This window comes from Astatotilapia calliptera, chromosome 13, assembly GCF_900246225.1.
Source record: "Astatotilapia calliptera chromosome 13, fAstCal1.2, whole genome shotgun sequence".
Lineage (NCBI taxonomy): Eukaryota > Metazoa > Chordata > Actinopteri > Cichliformes > Cichlidae > Astatotilapia > Astatotilapia calliptera.
Genome location: NC_039314.1, coordinates 13622576 through 13645326, shown reverse-complemented (window position 1 = coordinate 13645326; position 22751 = coordinate 13622576). Strand labels below are relative to the sequence as shown.

At 42.7% G+C, this 22751-nt stretch overlaps 1 protein-coding gene across 6 annotated transcripts; it reads right to left on the bottom strand.

The window, feature by feature from the left end:
* Nucleotides 1–5224: 5224 nt before the first annotated feature.
* ldb1a (LIM domain binding 1a) lies at nt 5225–22475 on the bottom strand. Of its 6 annotated transcripts, none has more exons than XM_026189550.1 (12): nt 22229–22472; nt 19367–19467; nt 10534–10636; nt 10188–10232; nt 9904–9979; nt 9019–9121; nt 8227–8399; nt 8018–8140; nt 7840–7917; nt 7581–7704; nt 7258–7406; nt 5225–5344 (listed from the first exon to the last, which is right to left on the bottom strand). In XM_026189550.1, the coding sequence occupies exons 2-12, from the start codon at nt 19392–19394 to the stop codon at nt 5291–5293; spliced, it is 1056 nt and encodes a 351-aa protein (XP_026045335.1). In that variant the 5' UTR covers nt 19395–19467; nt 22229–22472; the 3' UTR covers nt 5225–5290. The 6 variants fall into 6 exon arrangements, with proteins under 6 accessions (XP_026045335.1, XP_026045336.1, XP_026045331.1 ...); XM_026189551.1 differs by having other exon boundaries at nt 7264–7406; nt 22229–22470; XM_026189546.1 differs by lacking the exon at nt 5225–5344 and adding an exon at nt 5351–6229 and having other exon boundaries at nt 22229–22475.
* Between the last annotated feature and the right edge of the window lie 276 nt (nt 22476–22751).

Sequence of the window (22751 nt, the reverse complement as noted above, 5' to 3'; positions counted from 1 at the left end):
ATAGACTGAAGGAGGGATAAAGGGAGGGTCGACGCGTGGTGTGTCAGGGGGAAGGAGGAGTCATAATAGGGGTAAACAAAATAGATTTTACTAATTTTGTTTCCTGTATTCTCAAATGCATGTAAGGGATGTCAGACTTGTTTGTTTTGGAAATGTTTTCTTAACATGTATAGTTGTAGTTAAATTTGTGGCGCCTAGACAGGCGAAAAACTAAAGACACCAACAAAACAAAATTGTTTTCAAGAAAATGAGTTAAAATTAGGAAATTATTTATCACAGAAAGTCATCGTCGACCCAAGTTCACTCCCAAGTGAATCAGTTCACATCTGCAATATGAAACGCAAGGTGTGGCTTTAATGGAAGCAAGGGCAAAGCCCAAACATGTAGGGGAAGATGGAAAGGACATGCTTGGGATAAGAAAGAAAAATGACTAAAGCCTGCCAAAAAATTCTCTAAAATATTTCAACATCGAGCAAATTACTGACAGCAGCTGACAAATTACTTTCACTTTGGTCAAAAGATACTGTGTCTGGAGTTGGCAACAAGTCAAGACAGGACAATTTTTACACAGACTGAGCAACACTTGACAACAAACTATTTACAGTTGCACAAGAAGGAAGTCCCACTACACACCTGCATGGGTAGAATTCCCCACTGTGATCATACTGTTAACATTTTTGCATGGAAAGAATCAACAGCGTTTTCTAAAACATTTTGCAGGAAAAACATTTCCCTCTCTGTGTAACAAAGCATAACCTTTCTGAGGTGGGTATTTCTTGTTTAGAAGGTGCATTCATGGAACGAAGAAAGGATTGTAAAATAGGAATGCATTTAATTTCCATAATGCAAACAGAATTCAAAGAGTTTCTGTCCAACGTCAACAATCATTTGCTGATTGCTTATAGGTGTTTTACTATAACCTAAAATTTTAGGTTTTCCGGTTTATAACCCTGTCAGGTAGCTTTAATACAAGGATGACATCAACACCTTGCAGTGCTTTGACTTGCTGATTGTCTTTAATAATTGTGTGCTCTTGAAATAACATCACAGGTCATGTAATTCTCAGTTAAACAAGAACTAAGAGGGCAGATTAACAACATAACAGTACTTTTCATCAATAAGGGCAGCATGTTCCATTTACCAGCAAGAATTCAGTGAATGATAAGGCAACACCAGTGACTCATCCTGTTTATTATGTCAGCGCTCATGATCCTTCTTCTCCTTTCAGCTTGTGAACATAGGGGTGATTTGGTGACTAAAGAAGTTTTTGTTAGTTCAGGATAAATTGCAACAAAACTGAATGTACTTTAAAAAATTAAATATGTAATCAACACTCTCTGTTTAACCTGTTTTACAGTATCTTAAGTTTATTTTCTGCCAGTTATCAATAACAAAGACATGCGCCGATCTTTACTTAATTGGTAACCTATGGGTAACTATGGCTACATATACATAAAAGCCACACAGACTTTGACAATTTCTGCCATCAGAAATCAAGAAATAGTGAAGAAGTTCTTTTAAAATGGGGGGGGAAAAAAACAAAGAGAGATGACTCACCTCAGGAAATGCAGCTTGGATAATCTGGCATTTATAAACTCAAAACAAGTGCTGCTGTGTCTTGTTCATATTAGTCTTCACACTGTCTCAGCAAGAAAACTCTTGTGCACCCATTCTGCTTGTCTGTACGTTAATTTTCTTTCCAGAGGCAAGTGATTTTAAAGAGTATGTATTACCACAGAGATTTTACATATCCATAACCTGTGAATAAACAATAGTGGACCGCACCCACCTGCTGTTCAAATCTCATGTTTACCAAGGGCAGACAGTCAGGAGAAAGTAGGCAAGATGGTAGGTTTGAAGGAAACAACGATTTTAATTCTTCTTCTTCTTTTTTTTTTTAAATTTCAGACAGTGGATTAACTAAAGGGCAGCTATGTAAGATGAATAAGGATTATATTGAACTGTACATCATGCAAAGGAACTCTTCCAAAGCACAACAACAAAAACTGTAAATGAGGAAAATAAATCCTGCTTTGAGGAAGTTATTATTTGTTGTGGGTGATTCTCTAACATGCAATGCAGCAGGTATACAGCCAATAAAAAAACAAAACAAAACAGGAAGTTGTGAGAAAAAGTTGTTGAAGGTAAGTTATGAAGAGGTGATCAGTGAGCAGCAGTAAGGCTTTATGCCAAGAAACAGCTCTACAGACGTGATGTTTGCTTGAAAAATCTTTAATGGGGAAGTATAGAGAAACGTCAGAGGGAGTATTAGTGCATTAGTGGATGTAGAGAAAGAGCATGTAAAAGGGTGCCAACACAGGAACTGTGGTACTGCATGAGGAAGTCAAGAGTGGAAGAGAAGTATGTGGTGCACAACATGTACGAGGGCAGGGAGTTAGTGGTGAGGTGTATGGTAGGAGTGACAGACGGGCTCGAGGTGGGGCAAGGATTACATCTGGAATCAGCTCTGAGCCCCTTCTTGTTTGCGATGGTGATGGACAGGCTGACAGATGAGGTCAGGCAGGAGTCTCCAGAGGGTATGTAGTGAGAGTAGTAGTTCCTGAGAGAAGAGGAATGACTAAGAAGCAAGATTGAACACATGGGTGTGAATTAGAAGGAGAAAGGTGTAACGACGAAGAAACGAGGAGCACAGGTAGTGAAAGCAGATGAGTTTAAATACCTGGGGTCACCCATCCAAAGCCATGGAGGGTTTGTGTTGACTTGTGAAAGGAGGATAGCAGCAAAAGTGACACTAACAAGACAGGAGGATGAGCTGGAGATGGAAAAGTTGAAGAAAATAAGATCAGGTCAAGTGGTTTAGAGACAAACAGAGAGGCAAGGCTGAGACAGAGGGATGGTGGATATTGGAAAAAAGTATGGTGACACGAGAGCTGCAACTGAGGGAAAAAAGGGGAAGACCACAGAGAACATTTATGGCGGATATGCAGAGCTGGTGTGACAGACGGGTTTAAGGGACACGGTGAGATGAGATGGCTGCAGATGATTTGCTGTGGGTGCGGTCACCTATGTGTGACAAAACGCCAAAGAGCTTCCTCTATCACCAGCAATAAAGACAACCACATTTTTCCGTGAAAATTCATCTTTATTGATACCATACATGAATTATCAATGACAGAAACCTGGCAAAAAAATATAGATATAAAACCACCCCCATGATGAGGTGCTACAGGAGCCAGCTATGGGTGCATTGCCATTTCATCTCTGTCTCATACACCCTTATATTTCCCAAACAGAAAACACAGGGTGTTGATAAGTTGCTCCTAGATTCAATTCTGTGTCTGCCTGCTGAACTGAAACACCACAAAAGTAGACTAGGGGTGCTGGAGACGATGAATAAGGATTTCAACACAATAGCCTGCAGCCTAGTGTAGATTTACAGATGGCTTTTCAGCCAAAAACGATGGAGGAATTTCTGGCAGGCTGCGCACTCATGTGCTCTGTGAGACCCCTGCTGGACAGTCTACAAATTACCATGCAACAGCTGTTAGCCGGCATCTGGGTGATGCTGTCAGGCAACTTTTTCCCTATTTCTCTGCAAACCCTGACACCACAGCTTTAAGACCAACTTCCCCAAGGGTAAGATCCAATGTCAGTGGTCAACCTTCCTTTTTTGTTAAACTCATCTCTCAGATATTAACATTTATCTGAAAAACAGACATCAAATAGCCTAAAAACAAGACCATAAGTATTATAATTAAAAGGTTTTGGTCAATCCTATTAAATTTCAATAAAGGTCGCACCATTGTGGCACATTTCCAGCATCTAAGGAACTTGAGGCATACAACTGGATGACTTTGAGGTCAACACTTTCTGTCACCGTTGCCATTTACTGGTTTTCAAATACACCTGACGCTTCCACACCCTCGATGGCATTTAAATTCCTCCTCGATAATACTGAGCCAACAGAACAATGTGCAAACTGCATCTCCGTAAGAAACACAACAGAATGACCTCCGTTGGCATTAACTGACTCAGCAGCCCCACAAATTCCTCCATATATCATCATGAATATTGTACAGGTGGGTTCAACCTAAACAGAACATCAGTACATAGAAAAATAAATACAGTTTCCTAAAATGCGGGCAAAAATTGTTTTTTAAGTCAGTGATTGTACCATTAAAAATCACGTTTTTAAAAAAAAAAACAAAAAAAACAAAAAACTTAAGAGGTTTTTCATCTCTTTACATTAGATTGAGTATCTCATAGTTCTAGGGAGGAATACATAGAATAACTTTTACAGAAATTACTACCTAAAAATATACAAGCACAGACACAAACATGAGGAGTAAAGCCAACAAATGATTCATTATATAACATAAAACAGCGCCGTTTAAACAGTATAAGAATCTTTACATGTAGCTCCTTGGTCTGCAGCTTTCTTAATTGTACTTAAAAACATTTCTGGGAAGCTTAAGTTAATACAAAAGTCTTATTTTTTATTTTACAACCCCATCAAAAGTTGTTTTTAAAATATTTGAGTAGCAAATTTGATTTCTATCATTATATTCTTTGAATAGAGGACCCTCACCCCAATATAGAGATCTGAAGACAAAGCAAACAGTTCTGCGATGATAAGACAACAGATGTGAACCAGGTGCTCGATGGAAATTTACCTGGGGAAACTGGTTTCCAGTGTGCTACTCTGAACTCGCATCAGATAGTTAAGCACTGGCCCTGTTGTCTCCAGCCTGTTTAGCACTGAAGCCAATGGGCCAGATGACAGCTGGATGTCTGAGACACATGGATGACATATCAAGGATAGACTTACATGAAAGTTATTTACCATCACAATAAGAATGATCTAACAGCAATATTTCTACATTAATATACTGCAGGTTTCAGATGTTTACAGTTCTTACATTAGCAATAATAGAAAAGGAAAAAAAATACACCGTCAATTCATAAGAAAAATAGATTGCCGTTAATAGTGGAAAACAGTGCAAAGAATATTCTGGGGTGTTTTTTGTTGGCTTGCTTGTCTGTTTATTTTTAGAAATTGTTTACAAAAAAATTGAAAAACAAAACAAAATCAAAACAAGTCTAAAACATAGAAAATAAAAACACACTTCTGTTAGCGCCTGGTGCTCTGGTCCAGACACGCTGCATACCACCTTTCTCCAGTACCTCAACGTTTTATGCTGAAGGTGTAAGGTAACCGTGTTAGTGTGTGCGCACTGCTGTGAGTGTGTGCGTGTTTGCATGTGTGTGTATGTGTATGGGTGTGTGTCTGTCAGTGTTTGTGTGTGTTTAAGATTTAGCGTAGTGGTTCTCAACTCCGGTCCTCAAGCTCCGGCACTGTACAGGTTTTTGTTCCAACCAGGTCCTACAAAAACAAATAATTGAGTTTTTAAAAACCGAACGTTGAATTTTGATACTAAGAGTGCACACAGTTTTCTGCAGCCTGCAAAAACATGTCAAATAAAAGCTAAGCATTCCTTCCCTGTGACATGAGCACAACAGAAACAGTGACGTGCGAGGCTGACGGGAACGCACGCCTGAGAGACCCGAGGTTGGAACAAGAACCCGCTGACATGGGCGCCGCTGCGAGCACTCGGACAACCGGACACGCCAACTCTGGCTCAAACATTGTGGTGAGCGATGATTGCGGGACGAGGGAGGTGGGGGGGGTAAACACACATACACGCACACTGCCAGCCCGCCAGACTCACCACACCACTAAGAGGACTGGTTGTAGCCGGGCAGACTAGGGCCAAGGCTGAGCACCAATGATCATGTGAGGGAGGTAGAGTGGCTGAACTGGCCTTTGTGTGACGGCAATAAGCTCGATTGGTCAATCTATTTCACCACCCACTCTCCTTTTATAATGAAAGAACACAAATAAAAATTAACTCAACATAAGCGCTCGAAGCCGCCCTCCCTGACCCCTCTTGCTAGCATGTTGGCTCAGGTGGATCCCAGTAAGTTTTTTGGGGGGGGGAGAAAAAAAAAATACAAAAACAAAACGAGTTGGGACCCCCCTCGTCTACTGGGACGACTGGGAGTTGTCATTCTTGCTCTCCTGACTGGAGGGTGCCTTGTTGTTCCAGGGCGAGTGTGCCCCCAGTGCAGGTGAGCTGTTGAAACTGTCCTCATCCTCCAGGCCATTCGCCCCATCGTACTGCGTGTTCTCCAGCCGCGTGATCAGACGCTCGTCCTCGTCACCAAACTCCCCTCCCATCAGAGTGGGCTCGCCCACCATCATCACATCCTAAAGGGGACAGCAAGGGCCGGTACAAATTATCCCCATAATACAGGGGGGTGCGCGGAATGACTGCACGCATGGGTCACTAACCCTGAACTCAACTCTGTAGTTGTTCATTTCGTTTTGGTTTTTGCTTTAGGTGCAATCTGACTGGGCTCAATTCCAGCATTACATTTATTTGTTTTATGAACGTCATTATACTGGAAATCAAGGGAACCCAAGTATTAAAAGCTTTCCATTTTAGTGTCCTCTTATTCTGAACCAAATCACAACTGGACAATGTGTGTTCAGGTCATCTACTCAGACATTTAAGTAGTCCATGTGGCCCTGACTCCCTGTCCCGAGAACCAGGGTCGAGAAGCCTTTCCTACTGGCCAGAAGTGGGCATCCCTGATCCTTGAGTGCTGCATCACGGGGGTTTTCATTCCACCTCGGGTCTCGTTCGCTCAGTCAAACAAGCAGTGCTGTGTGAAATCACGTGCTCTGATAGACTCAGTGGTAACTCTAAGACCGGGATAACACGGCAGATTTAGAGTGAAAGCCTAACTATCCCACTGGAAATCAGAGCAAGGTTAACCCTACCCCACAGACCCAAAATATATTAAGCAGAGACGGAGGTCAGTAGTACCTCCTCTATATGATAGACCGTTTAACCTGTGGCCCTAGAGGACCAGGGACTGCCCATCACTGGATCACATGAGGGGGTCTAAAACCTAAATCTATCCTCTGTAGAATTACAAAAAACAAAACCACACACACACGCACACACACACACACACCCACACACACACACACACAAAAACCTAATCCCACCAAACTCCGAGTCCAAATGCCTCCCTGACCTACCTCCACCCAAACCTGGTACTACAACTAAACATGCTAGCAACCCCAGCTCCCACCCAATATACGCATACAAAGAATTTTCTGACCCCTCTGCCCTTCTTTCCAACCCTTACACCCTTTTTTTCCCCCCCATGCCTTGCTCAGCTGAAGTTTGGAGGTGCAGACAGAAGTCAAGTAGATGTAATGCTTACAGGTACCTGGCTGGAGAGTGAAAAGCTGTTGGCTGGACTCTTCTTTTTACTGTTGCTGTTGTTATTGCTGCCTCCGCCAGAGCTCACGGTGCTCCCGCCGGACACCTTCCTTTTCCGCCGCTTGTTTGGAGCTTGTCTGGCAGGCTCAGCTACAAGCACAGAAAGACATGTTTCACATAAATCTCTATAAATCACTAGTTTCTAGGTCATTTACAGATAAGAAACTATCACGCAGCAGCTGCTGGATTTTAGTATGGGTGTTTCAAAGCTTAAATTGAAAGGGTAACTATCATAAATGCCACTGGCTATTTCAAACGCGTTACCTGGAGGCGCTACCATTCTTTGCCACTTTTGGAAGAGGCAGGTCTTCAGGCAGTCTCTGGGGCTCAAACTATAGGTTTTATGCCTAGACATCAATTCTTGCATGGGTTCCAATATCACACATAGCTTAAGGGAAGACGAGAGAGGCCAAAGTTGAATGATAGATGTTAGATTGTTCCAAACACAGATAATTCACCAATATGTTACCAAAAAAAAGAAGAAAAAAAAAAAAGAACAAGATCAAGAAGGAAATTTGCTTACACGGAGGTAGTTGAGCGTGGAGTTGGACAGCCCACATCTGGTGATATTTTTAGCCAGCTGATCAAGCATCTGGGGATCCTGGAGGATAGGGGGAAAAAAACAAACAAGTAATGACCAATTGCACGCACGGTACGTGAATCTGAGTATTAAAGAGGGGCTTGTTTACACGGCAACTCACATGCATAGCCAAAATGCTCCTCGGTAGGACCTCTCTGTGTTGTCTGATGCTGAAGTGCCACGTCTTGATCCTCATCATGTCGTCAAACATAAACTCTAGGTACAGGCGGCCCTCAACACAAATCTAAATCAAACAGCAGAGATCATGGGTTACCATCTCAACAAAAGGTTCAGAGACAATTGTGCGTCTATTATCCACACTGGCATTACCTGTGTAAACATAGGTTTGCCGTTCTGGGTCACCATGGTGCACTGGTCACAATCGAGAGACACAAAGTTACTATGGAACGACTCCTTTGGATGCTTCAAAACATAGAAGAGCTCAGTGGCGCCCCCCTCAAAGATACTTCTGAAGTACCGGGGAATCAACGTTCTGCCGATGGCTGCAGACAAAATGTGCCAAAGTTAAAAGCTTAAAGCTGACAGGACATTAAAAAAAAAAAAAAAAAAAAGCCGTCATCTGATTTATAAAAACCTTATAATACGGTACAACCCCAACAGACCACTCTTCTCTTAGACAGCAGGACATTTAAAAGTAGCATGGGAGGCAGAGCCTTCAGCTTTCAGGCCCCTCTCCTGTGGAACCAGCTCCCAGTTTGGATTCAGGAGACACCCTCTACTTTTAAGATTAGGCTTAAAACCTTACTTTTTGATAAAGCTTATATTTGGGGCTGGATCAGGTGATCCTCAATCCTATTTAGTTATGCTCCAATAGCTCTGGGCTGCTGGGGCCTTGCCATAATGCAGCAAGTGTTTCCTCTTCACTTACTTCTTTTCACTCTGATTATAAACCACTCTGCATTTAATCATTAGTTATTATTAATCTCTGGTTCTTTTCTACAGTGTGTCTTTTGTCCTGTCTCTCATTCCCACTGTTGCCAAGTGCTTGCTCATAAGCAGGTCACCTGATTGTTGGGGTTTTCTCTTTATTATTGTAGGGTGTTAAAATAAAACATATTCAATGACAAGCAGCTATCATTTCTTTGAAAACATATTTCTTACTGTATCGTTTTGGACCATCTTCCAGACAGAAAGTGATCGTGAGCATAGCATCATCTTCAAAAAACTCTGTGGTGAAGGCATCCCACCAGAGATTGTCACAGTCCTATGAGCAGAAGAAGAAACATTTTTCAGTTTTTGATTCCTCAAAATGTGCAGTGAGTTATGTTAAAATAGGTCATGTTCAAAAGGAAGAACAGATGCCATTTGAAAAAAACAAGAACTAGAAATTCATATACCTGCACCTCTCCTATAACCTTTCTACTCCTCAGGACAACAGAATGAAACGCACGCAAAAAGCCCTGCGATTGGCGACCTGTCCATGGTGTACCTGAATCTCACCCTGTGACACCTCAGATGATAGTCATTCAGCAGCTTTAAGCATTTTCTTAAAGATAAATATTAAAGTGTGTTTTCCTGGATAAGCAACCAAACCCAACAATTCACTTTCCTGAAAGTAAAACTCAATTCCAGTAGTTCTTCCAGCTGTAGCATTTCCTGTAGTGTGCAAACAGCCTCACAACGTAACAACACATAATGGCTACTCTTTTGCCCGTTTAGGCATAGAAACAGTTGGTACTCCAATTATGTTTTAGCCAGGTTTATCAGATAATCCTATTAGAGTCTGGATGTAACTCAAGTCTGAGTTCTGACTTAATTTTCTCACATAATCCCTAACATGGTTACCTACACATCAACAGCTGTTGGGAGGGAAATCTAAAAATAGGGCAACAGTACCGGTAAGTGGTTTACAGGATCTGCAAAATGTAGTTCTACGAGGACTTTATTACATTTCCTGCTTGGAAATAAAAGACAGGCTCTGTGTTTTTGTGAAACAGTTTGTGTTGGGTTGCTACTACACTGTGTGAAATACAAAACGATTCTCACCTCTGTCCAGTTCTGTAATCTTTTGTTCAGCTCATATATCCGGTAGTCTGTCTGGTTCCCATACGGTGTGGGTCTCCTGAAACAGAAAATGGGGATATTCAACACACCCTGCAGTGGGGGCTGCTTCAGTGCACTTACACCCGTAGTGCAAACAAAAGCAATAATCCAAGAGCAGCTTCAAACTAAATGCAGCATAAATTTTTGAACAGTATATGCTATATAAAGGACTTCTGACCTAAAACAGGATCAAATGGCGTTAATTATTTAAGCATCAATGTGCTCACCCCATTCCAGGCTCCATGTATGAGGGGGGATACATGGGTGTAGGCCTAGGACAAAAAAAAAAAAAAAAAAAAAGATATTGATAATCTCCACCAAGCATGTATGCCTTTAATAACATTCTGCAAATAGATTGCATTTCATAACCTCTCCATATTATTAAAATTAAATAAATAAATGTAAAAACAGACATCTTATATTCTTAAGTAAACATCAAAAAAACTGATTTTATAATAAAAACAAGAAGCCTGCAAGAAGTCAAAAGATAAGACATCAAGAGGGTAACAAATGGCATAATTTACTGGCTGAATGAATTCACAAATTTCCCTTGAGAGCTCAGCTCAGACCTACCCCACATCTCTGTCCAGCATAGCGCCTGGGTGGAAGGGGGGAAAGCTGCCGCCGTTGGGGGGCTCCTTAGGAGAGTACAGCTTGAATGACTTTGACGAACAGCCTGCACACAACCCCGGAGCAGAGGAGGAGGAGGAGGAGGAGGGGGGGGGGGGGGGGGGGGCAGAGAATTAAAGGAGATTTAGATTACTTTGGATTTAGCTCATTCAAATCGCAGCAACATCTCAGTAATCTAATGTTGGATGATTTTGTTCAGACTTGTTCAAATAAAAGCCCACTGCCATAACAATTTCCTGCTGCTCTCATCATCTAATGCACCTTCAATCTGCTAAATGGACAAGAAAACAAATGATTGTTTTGGGGAGGGGGGGTATATTTATTAACCTGTTGACATCTGAAAACACAAACTGCAAAATGAGTGGAAACCAGATCCACTGGCATATTTTTTGTATTTTTGTGGCACCTGTACCATTACTGGTGACCCTCCTCTCAACATACAGCCCTATGTGAACCTAAAACCATGCCTCTCTACACTGTGTGCTGGACTCCCCCCTCTTGCTGCCTCTTCTATACCCATCCCCCCCCCCATCCCTACACTGGCTGTTGTTAACCCCTGTCTGCCCAGATAACACAGTCATGCTCAAACAATCTGGCAGTGCTGAGAAAACATCTACTCAAGAAGGCTCCACACAAACAGCTGCTTCAAGTTTTAGGGTCTCAAAAGATATTTTATACCCAGGTTGTAGGAAAACAACCCCTAGAAATCTGAGTCAGACCGGCCAGTCACAGCAACCCTCCAGTTCCCCTACCCTTTGAAGCAGACACAGAAGTGGGGCACCAACATGAGGAATTTAAAGTATGTTTTGATAGGCAGGTATTAGCAACATTTAAATAACAGCAAAACCCATTTGTATCCAGTTGTTTAACAATGCCTACACTGCCTGTAAATGTGGTATTCCCAACAGGCACCTGCATAATGTTAATTTGACCTACAATTTATGCACAACGGTTGGTCACTGTCTGCTTGGCATAGGAAAGAGGGGGCTGTACTTAATTAAAACCAGCAGGGGGAGAAACGTCGACTCCCAGCGCCATGCATGCTAATGCAAACCAAAACCATAGAGGGGTGTAAATGTAAGATTTTTGCCACTTTCTGTGAACTGATCGAGTTATCTACATGTGCACCAATTCTCAAATGGTGATTGTTAGGTTCAAACAGAGAGAGAAAAACATTAATTGTCCTCCTTCACCACACACTACTACAACTCCTCCTCCATTTACTTTCACCCTTTTCTTCCTTCTTTCTGTATACTCTCAAGAGTCATGGTAGGTCATCTTCTCCTCCCTATTAGTATGAGGCTGATCTTGCTCAAGGCCACCCAACAATGGTTCCCTACACATTACCTCTGACCTATACACCCACCCCCAGCAAGTCTAGCCATTAGTCCCAGACTGCATTCAGGCCCATATGATAAGCCTTTGTTCATTTTGATGCTGATCCCACAGCTTTGTGCAAAACATAATGTCCAGTGTAACAAATCACATCTCTATTGTGAAAAAACAAAAAAAACAACCTTTCTTCAATCACAACCCTTAATGTGAAAACAGAAACAGCTACAATGAAGCTACAATCAAATTATGCAAAGATATTTTAAAACAAAGGCCCTGAGGAAAAAAAAATGTTGACACATGGGGGATTCTCACCTCTAACATAAATACACACACAAATATGAGGTTCAATCAGCAGTACTAACCCATCTAAAAAAAAAAAAAATCCTGCAGATCATTAGATCCTTATGCATGTAAACAACTACTAACACGAAAAGACAGCCTCAGAGGCACCTGAGGTTAAAGGATGTCACGTACTGACAAATGACTACAGTCCTTAAGCATCCTTGAACAGAGTAAACTTTAACAAGGTGAGAGATCACGATGCATATTTCACTACGCTAACAAAAGGTTAACTTAACTGGACTTTGATGCAGTTCAGTCCGCCCAAACTGCTTAATGCAAACAATAGAGCTGCATCCAGAGGATGGCCATCAGCCAATAAAACATCCAAAGCTATGTGCAAGACTCCTAACGTATTTGCACAGCTCTCTGGTGTCACCTCATTGCTCCGTGTATTCACATGCATGAGCAGTATACCTGTAAAAATGCGCGAGCATCCACTTTAACAGCACGGGCCAGGCGTAAACTGAACCACAGGGCCGCGTTCATTAACATTAACCGTTTGCAGAAAACGGATGCCATTGCTAAGCTATTAACCCACTTGCTAAATATCACCGCCCTCCGCTCCCTATCCCCCCGTGTCTGTTTACGATCAATTTCAGCGGATATTGTGAACCTGTGATGCTGCTAACCTGGTATAGCAGTTCGATTGAGTTACCTGCAGAGAAACGTCCACCTAAACGCGGTGCTGCTCAACACCTCGGGTCGGTGTTTCTAGCCAGCTAGCCTTGCTGCTAGCCGGAGCGGCTGGATGGTGAATTCTCCGCCGCTGATAATGTACTCTTGTGGTCCTAAACCAAACAGCTGACGACGGGAACTGAAACACTCCCGCTACTTCCCCGCTTCTGGTGAATTTGCAATTCCTGCTTATATGTTTTAAATGTCATTTGTCTGGAGGACTGTGTTCTACTACTACCGGACCCTTTGTTCCTGCCAGCCGAGACACGAACAAACAAAGGCCCCGCCTTCCTCCAGGCTCCTCCGCCCATCCCTACACACAGACCGGGACAAAAATCTCAGGCCCCAGTCAAGACAAATTGGGGCCCCCAATTTGTCCCATCAGTAGACCAGTGGCCCCCAGTGTAGTACAAGGTGGGTCCCCATTGCGAGGAACAACCGTCTCACTTAATCTTATTCCACAGTCTGACAGCATTGTGGGCCATGCCGTTTCTGTGCCAGCCCTGCGCTGAAGTATAGTGGGTATGAATAATATTTGGGTCAGCAGAGTTTAGGAGGGTAAGGTAGCTCTTTTTTCTTCTTTCATTGATGCAATCAAATATCCATCTGCACTTTGCCTACTGTATTTATTACAAGTCATAAAGTGTCATAGTCTATAATAGCATTGTAATAAGATGCCACACAAGTGAAATACACTGAAACATGTAGCTCACTTGCAAGTCTATCTTTTTGTCCAAGTATTACATGTGACATATCTCAGATATTTAACTATCTTGCACTTCACTTTGTTAAAATTGTGTGTGAACAGGCTGATTTTTAAAACACACCACATTGCTCCCTAACTGCAGTGCTAGATAATTAAATATCTTAATACTTGACCAAGTAACCACGTGTTGCAAAAAGAAAAAAAAATGCATCATTATGTCTGCACTTTCTTTTTTCCCCTCATTCAAGCATTTTTAATCTAAAAAGTTACATAGACTTCATTACTGCTCAGTAAAAGCTGAATCTCAGATTTCATGATCAGATATGGCTGCAATAAAATATGTCTTTTTCCTACTTTAACTGTGGATCAAAGTGACAGGATTATGTCCCGTGAAACTGCAGTGTCTGAGATGATTTCTTCTCAACTTCCCACGCAGAGTGTCCGACCATTTATGAAAGCTCTGTGTGAGGGCACTGAAACAGTCAATCAGTCATAATGATCACTCATGAAGAATGAGTAGTCCTTTTAGAATATGCTGTAAAAGTAACACTGTGTTAGCAGTGCTGGACCCATTTAAACTAGTGGTCATCCAAGTCCTGCACAATCTTAAAACCCCTTAACCTTTATTCTTTTCATGGAGTGTGAATCAAACATCCTATTTATACCATTAAATCAGTTATGACTTGCTACCGACATAGCGCTTTTAATTGTAGCTTTGTAAAGGCCTATTAAAAGTGATTGACGCAGCTGATGACTCAAATCTTTTCAACCACAGCTCTGTGCCCGTCATAGCCTCAGTTCGCGTAGGCTAATCTGCAGCCTCACTTTTAATCAATAACCACTCTAATGTTTACAAGCAATATATTTGAGGCCTAGAGAACCATTTGTGGTCTCAAAGTGCATTTTAAGCTCATTTGTTGAGGCTTTCACTTGAGCTGCCAGTCAGTTAGAATTTCTATAAGCCGGGAGTGCAGCCTAGGGAAGTGAAGCTATGCTTTTTGAGATGTACAGTAAACACATCTGACCCACACCAGCGTCTCTCAGCGCACAAACCCTATGTTATATATAGAGCAGAGATATGTAAAACTGTATGCAAAAAAAAAAAAAAAAAAAAAGCAGGCACTGCTGTACGCAGTTTTCAGAGAAGGATGCACCACCTGTGGTCTAATCTGTTAGTGATAACACAAGCCCAACTTTGAGATCGCTTGTTGAACAAAACCAAAGCTGGCTGGTGTATCAACTCCTTGTGCAAGTCAGTTTTGATGGACTTGCACAGAGGTGTGAAAGGACAGCATCTCCCTCTGCTGGCAAATGCTGATAAAAGAAAAAAATTTTTATCTCATGCTTCAAAGTAGAATGAATTTACTGTCCTGGAGTTTACAGTAATATTTGATTTTGGCCATAACAACAAATTTGTACATGCTCCGCTGTAGTTGTATATTAAATTCTATTATCAACAATATACATATGCACAAAATCCATTAGTGTGGATTTCATGGCAATATGCATTACCACATGCATTACTCTGAACTGAATCCTCTTTAATCTGTATTCGGTAAGAGTCACATTTAGCACATAGTCACCTGGCAGGCAGTGATAACATTAAAGGCACCATAGCGCAGGAACTAAGTCCTATTTTGGTCTCAGAAAAGGAGGTTTTGAACGGCACAGGTATTCGTGTACAAACACCGATATATCGTCTTTTTTTTATATCTATCTATCTATCTATACACACGCACACGCACACACAGAGAGAGAGTTGGGCCGACTTGCATTCAGTCTGCTTTGTCTTGCTCGACTTCTGTGCTTTGTTTCATTGTTGCAAAAAAAGGTTTTTCCATTTTTATTTATTCATTGGTTATTTAAACTCTGGCTTGCTTAGGCAAATAATATACTAGGAAAAACTGATATTGATAAACAAAGTAGGTCATCACACACTAGCCACATGTAATTATGCCTCGAAAACATTTTCCAGGCCCTTCAAATGCATTACGACTTTGACCAAGCGTGTGACAAAAGAGCTTTTAGCAGCACTGAGGAAATCTGAAGAAAGCTGGTGAAGAAGAGGATGTTCCAATTCCTGTTGCTGCTTTTTTAGACACCGCAGTGGAAGTATAAGCCTGTCTGGGAAACTGTTGTGACACCTGACTGGAAGTGATAGCAACAAGGCAGGAGACTGTCCTAACACAGGCGTCACCCAGAGGATGCTGCTGTGGTTTACCGAGAGGAAGTTAACAGTGTGTGTTCAAGACATGGCAAAGGATAACGACAGAGAGAAAAACCTCATGTCTGTGTGAAGGTCTGTGTCGTGAACAGTAGCAACAACACAGATCTCGGACCTGCAGCCAGACTGAATTAACAAATTCCTTGGAAAGAGTTAAAATTTTAGGTTTTAAAATGAATTTCACAGTCTCCCTGCTGAAATGAAATTCGTGGGGGTGGTAAGTTCTCCAGATAAAATTTTAGCTGTTTAAACTTAAGAACTAAGACAGACTACAATATTATTTAGAGACTAAGCATGGAAATCCCCAAAAGGGTATAAAGACACAGCATTTAATTGTAATGAAATATGTAAACTTAAAGCGATGCACAACATCACTTACTCTCTTACCCAAAATTAGAAGCAGAAGAAACAACTTACAGCAAAACTCCCTTCAATAATGTCAGTGTTTCAATATTAGTCTTGATTTGCATAAAACTGATCAAATATAAGGCTTGCCATTCAGCACTCTAACCCATCTTGACACCAACTTTACTTTGCACAGGTTGAATAATTCATGATACATTTAATAAAAAGGGGGAGAAAAAACAAATCTGGTTGGATTAATAAACCATTCCTGGTGTTGAGTCCACATAGGCGGCACAAAGATATAGTTTTCAGCTCTCCTTATACTTTGTTTTTACAGCAGTCTGCTGTCGTCTTCACTAGCTTGTACATGTTTTACAATTACAGGTGTGCTTCAATAGAAAAATAACTTCCTCCCCATTTCGATGTCTCCCTATCCTCCCCCTGTTTTCAGCTGGGTGGCACATGCCAGCTTTCTCTTGCCATCCTGTCAGCCTGCAGCAGATGTGACATCACTACAGCTCATCTCCACTCTGCCTGCCCCCCCCCAACAAAAAAAAAAAAATTCTCCGACTCCCCCAGCATCTCTGTCTGTCTCCCACGCATTCCTTCTTTCTCTCTGCCTCTGCACACACAGCCATTTTGATCTAGCAAACAAGATCTGAGAGTCTCAGTAGAATAGAGAGAGGCGGGGAAAGGAGAAGAAGCAAGAGAATTGAGGAGAAAAAGAAAGCGAGGCAGGCTTTTCAGTTCAGTGAGATAAAGCTGAAGGAGTCACGTTGTTGTGTAACAGTAATCACACAAAAAAAAAATCCTAGCTGTTTGGCTGCCATCTTGGCTCTGCTTTAAGTCACTTTTCTTTAATCAGGAACCACGTGACTTTCTGCATGAGGTAACGCCACTTTTACTGCAAAAGGCAGTAGGCGAGGGATGAAGGAGTGACTGAAAGGGAGAGGAAGAGAGGGTGAAAGAGGGAAAGGAAGAGGGGCGAGAGAGTGAGATGAGGAAGGCAGAAATGGGAGGGAGGGGTTAGAGTGGGATGGGTGAGAGACGGAGAGAGTGGTGAGCAAAGGGGAGCGCATGCTTGAGTGGGTGCATGCGAGAATGGGGGGGGTATCTTCAGCTCACAAGCAATCTATTTTTACCATTTAGCCTGAACAAAGGATGTGATTGGCTCCACTGTGTTAGGACGAATCTCCTTCACGCAAGGAACAAAGCCTTAAAAAGGTTAATTCACAGCAAAGTCACAACAACAGCAGGATGTCACAGGGTTGTCACCGAGCTAGACAGCCATGAGAATGCCGTTCTTTATTCTGGCTTATAAACAGCAAGTATGCCTAGTGAAAAAACAAAACACATCTGTGCAATTCTGACCGAATAAATGTGAAAATGATGTTAGAACTATAGACAACTTGTTTTTACAATGTAGATTCATGCAGGAATGATGGGGAAGATCTCCCATTCAGGAACATACAAGAATGTAAACAAACCAGCCTTCAAATATAATGATTTACAGCATGCAGACACAGGGAGGGAGACAGAGAGAGAGAGAGAGAGAGAGAGAGAAACAGCAAACCAGCTTGGATCAACATGACTCTGGTTATTTGTGAGACCTACCAGCCTAAACTTGTCCTAGCAGGCTCCTCGTGATGGTGCACAAACGAGCGAGTGTACTTGCATCCTGCACTGCAAATTTTTCCAAGCACGCATGTGTAAGCCTATGTAAGTCTGTGACTGTTTAAGCGGTGGTACACGGCATGCACATGGCAGATCACTCTGGTGTACCGTGTTCTCCGTACATCCTTCAAAAACATGTGGATGTCATTAAAAGTTTCTGCTCCACAGTACGGTCTGTTAACAGGGGGAACGAAGGAGGCAGAGTCACTGAAATGCTACAGGAGGGAGAAAAGAACCTAGATAGTACAGAAACAAAAACATCTGAGAGAAGGACATCAAGCAGAGGCCCTAATATTACTCCATTTGATAGCTGATTGCCCATGAATCAGAGCAGCCCCATTAAAATGATACTGACACCCTAATTCAATCTGCCCTCTCCAAAATCCCCCGAGCAGATGCTACGATTCAATTTCTATCTGATATCTTTTCCAATGTGATGCACAGAGCCCGTCCCCTGGCACCGTGAGGCTTTTCACTGTGTGCAAGGCAACCATCTCTGTAGCCTGCCTGCTCTCAGTGGGATACTTTTAAAGAGAAATTGCTCCAAAGTCAAAAAAAAGGGGGATCAAACACACCATGAAGAGAACAGATTAGAAGATGTACTTGATAAAAACTGCCAAAACATTTTGCTTGCCAGAGACTGACATGTGCAGACAGACTCCGACTGTACTAGATGCTCTTCCTCTTGCTCTGATAGAGTAGCACAAGAGCCAACTGTAGATCCTGAATATCAATAACACTCAATTCTGTGGTTATAATCCATACTTTAGCTAACCGTTAAAGCTTAAGAGTGCAAGTCTTATTTTCTGAAAGACATGCAGGAATGCAAAATGCAAAGTCACAATGACAAAGAGCTGTGCAATAGCCCAAATGTAGCTTAACTCTAGGCAAGTTGGTTAAGTCTTAAGTACCCTCATTAATAGTTTAAATCCATCAAGGGAGCTTTAAACCATTTTGAAGCAAGTAAATTAAAGTACTTTTGCCTCATTCAGTTCTGACCCCCGGGACAAATCTAAAATGTATGTGACACTAAGCAGTGAGTTCCAACAACTCTTCTAGATGTACAAGAGCCCTAATATCCGTTAAGCAAAACTACAGTGGCCAAATGAAGCTGAGAAATGGAGTACTTATTGATATCTCAGTCTCTGTATGTGGTAAAACTCAAAGAGCCATTGATCAACCGCACAGCAGGCTAGCGTGACTGAGAGGCTCTGCTGAACAACTCAATCCTAAAGTGTGGTAGCCTCAGTCTATAACCTTGTTTTAGGACATGTGCTGCGAGTGAAGCATGGATTCACCGCCACACTGCATGCCCACACAAACTCACACTCGCATAGCTTGACGTTGGCCGTAGGGGGGTTTGCAGCACTTTTACATAAGTCATCTTTTTGACAGCACCACTGAGCACAGAGACGGAGGAGGAAAGAGGGAGATCAGAGACAGGAAGAGATAAAGAAGAGAGAGTAGGCACTCACCGGGACATGCACAACCTCCAACAGACATCTTCTCACATGTTGGGTTCTTCTCTAAACGAAACAGCTGCACTCAGTCCACACGCTGCTCGCATGGGCCAACTCTGAGGAAAACAACACAGACAGAGGGGTGGAGAGATAAGAGGGAGTGGTACAAAGCAGGGCATGTACACCACAACTACACTCCTCTCTCTCTCCGTCAGAGGCAGGAAGTTGGCACTGGTGCTCTAGCTGCATCATTAATAGGCATATTGCAACACAAGTGGGAGGGAAAATAGAGAAAGGAGTGAAATAGGAAGAAAAGAGTGTGTGAGACTGGAGTAAGTAATATGGACTGGAGCAAGGGAGCGTGTGTGAAATGGAGAATGCAGGAGGGAGGCAATTAGAGCAAAGGAGAGGAAAAAGAGAAACTGCACAAGGTGTGTGTGTGTGCGCGTGCGTGTCAGTGATGCATCGTCTATTTTTGCCCGGTGCTGCTGTGGGAGATAAACATACTCAGTAGGAGCCCAGAGGCAGAGGGTCATTACCGCCAAACAAACATGCATGCACAAACACACTCTCACACACACACCGTGCCTCATGTATGACAGATTTTCATCTCTCTTTCCGTCTCCCTCTCCTTCCTTTTGTTTTTCTGCTGCAGAGAAAACGCGGGTGTTAATCACTACAGACAGTATCGATTAAAAATGCAAAGCCCACCTGGAGCGCAGGGACACCGGAGACCCATGGGAGGCAGGAGGCGCGTGCGTGCGCAAATGCGCACAAGCCCACAACCAAGAGCTGAGTGTAAACAGTCTGACTCCATTGCAAACGTCTGTTCAGCAAACCCTACTTCTTTTTCCTTTTTTTTGGCTTTTTAATCTTACTGAACTGTCAGTTTAATCTCCTCACTCTGTTGATATTACTTTGACCTTTCTGCAGCTTGATGTGATTGTGATTCATTTCCTCTCCCTCCTCCATTTCACTGGTTTCCTTTTCCTTTCATCCCACAACTTCTCTTGGCCCAAGCGTGCCTGCTCTCTGAGCCAATAATCTCATAATCTCACACATCACTACACAAACACACAAGCACATAACCGACTCTCATAATTTAGATGTCTTTGTTGCTCATCTACTTCATCCTGTCAAATGGGTGAAAGTCTATGCGGTGAATTATCACCAAATTATTGAGACTAAACGGGAAACGGTGAAAAGGTTTAAAGATGATAGGAAATGAGCCTGGGTCATAACTGCGTCAGTAAATATCGGGCAGAATACTTTTTTTTTTTTTTTAAACAAAGATGCATGTGTCCCAGAGGCCATTTCTGCATTACCAGTCAGAATTTGGAAAACCATGGAAAAAGTTTGCACTGTTTTTTTTTTTAATGCAGCATAATGAGTTAGGGTGCACACAAAGTAACGCAGAAGAGTCAAAAAATAGATAGCAGTTAGCTCAAAAGTAATGGATCAGTGGTTGATTGCTACAAAAGGCACAAGTAAAAAGTTTAGTAAACAGCTAAAGTAGAAGATAAATGGCTAAAATAGAAGCCAGTAGAACAGTGTATGTCATGCAGTCCAGGTTACAGGTTAGCTGGCAATTTTACAGCATTTTCTTTTTTTTAAACAGTGCTGCCTAGTTTGGGTTGAAATTTAGTTTAAAAATATGACATATGTGTGGACTATGTGAAAAACTTGGGGGGGGGGGGGGGGGGGGTTGTTGATAGTGGGCTACATAACCACTGGTCTATGATATCCGTGTTGTCCCTGCATTAACAAAGGACTCCCAAGTGAGTTGAAGCCTCGTTTAACAAACCTCTGTTTTCCATTTTCTGTCACTCACAACCAATATGCCAACACAAGACAAACAACTGTCTCCACAGAAATGAAAGCTGACGGGCACATTCCCAACACAGCAGCTCACTGGCAGACGCATCACAGTTAAATGTCATACACAGTGTCAGACAGACACTGCTCTTAGGACCAAGACACAATGAACAACCCTGCGGGCGTCCTCGTTTCCCTTTACTTGTCTTCTCCCCTCCTCTTTTCATTTGCCCTTCTCACACACAGACTTTTTTTGGCGTCTTTTGTTTCAACGGTGTTTGTCTTTCGGAGTCATCTCATCTCAATCTGCCGTTTCGTCACAGTTCAGTGTTTTTGTGCACCTCGATGGTCGCGATCAGTGGGTTTGACATCAAGACAACATCCTGCTACTTGTGAACTCTGAGCAACACAAGATATGAGAGAACAACAGAGACATCCCCAATAATGCAAGAAAAACAAACAGAAATAAAGAGCGTGAGGGAAGAAAGAGCAGGGAGGGTGTGCGAATGGGATTTTTGGAAATGGCTCCTGTTTCCAGGAGTGATAATGCTTTGAAGCCGAGCGCTTCAGCACTAACTGCACTGTTGTTCATCCTCTTTCTCACTCTCCTCTCTGCCTCTCACTCTCCCTGCTTGTGCAGATGCAGAGATTCCCGCTCTGTCAACACATTGCACAAAAAAGCTCTCTGAGAATAATGAAGTTCCCCCCTCTGTTCGCCTCCTTCTCTCCACTGTGGGAGCACGCAGCAGCAGCAGTTCCATAACACTATGTGACAGACAGCAAAGTGCCTGCACACAGACATGCTGCCAGCTTGGCTTACTGAGGCATGCGTCTCATCCTAGTGTGTTGTCTTTACACAGTGTAAAAACACTCCACAGAGCACCTTGATTCTTCATAAATATCTATTAAAATGTTTGAAAGGCTCTTGGTGCCACCATCGCCTTCCTCTCACTCTTTTGTCTTCCAGGTGTTCTACCCCCCCGCTTTTCTTTTCTCCACTATCTCTCTCACTCTCTCATTTACAGACAAACACTCTTAAATGTCCTCCATATCTGTGCTTACCTTTGTCTTCCTCTTTCTCCTCTTACCACACTCGCGCGAAAAAGTCCGCTCAGGCCAGCCACGCAGAGGAAACCAAGCTGGGCCAGCAGAGAGAGAGTGAGGGAGGAAGAATGTGATGAGCAGATGCAGATAGGAGACACAAATGGGTTGGGGGGTGGGGGGGGGGGGGTCTAGTAGTGTGCAAATTGGATGATGAGAAGGAAGGAAGGAGGGAGGGAAGGAAGGAAGGAAGGAGGCGGGAGGCGGTGGAAGAGGGGAAATGAGAGGAGGGAGGGGGTGATGGTGGTGGTGGTGGTGGGGGGCTCTCAGCTGCACTGGTATGAATATGACGCAGAGGCAGCAGCCAGAGCCACTTCTCTCCTCTCCTTTCGAGCCCCATCCCTCCATACCCACCGACAGACAGGAGAGAGGGGAGAGAGAGGGCACTGTATCCATGGCAACGGCAGAGCAGCGGTAGGTAGCAGTTAGGGAGTGTGCTGGGGCACAGTGGTGTTCCTTTCTTTCCCTGTCTCTCCAACACACA

What these genes read in the sequence shown, in the direction of transcription:
- ldb1a (XM_026189546.1), bottom strand. Translation starts at nt 19,394, where the DNA reads ATGTCTGTTGGAGGTTGTGCATGTCCCG. An exon ending in TACATGGAGCCTGGAATGGG is followed by an intron (nt 9,980 to 10,187) that starts GTGAGCACATTG and finishes TTTCTGTTTCAG; the next exon opens with GAGACCCACACCGTATGGGA. An exon ending in AAGAATGGTAGCGCCTCCAG is followed by an intron (nt 7,407 to 7,580) that starts GTAACGCGTTTG and finishes CTGTGCTTGTAG; the next exon opens with CTGAGCCTGCCAGACAAGCT.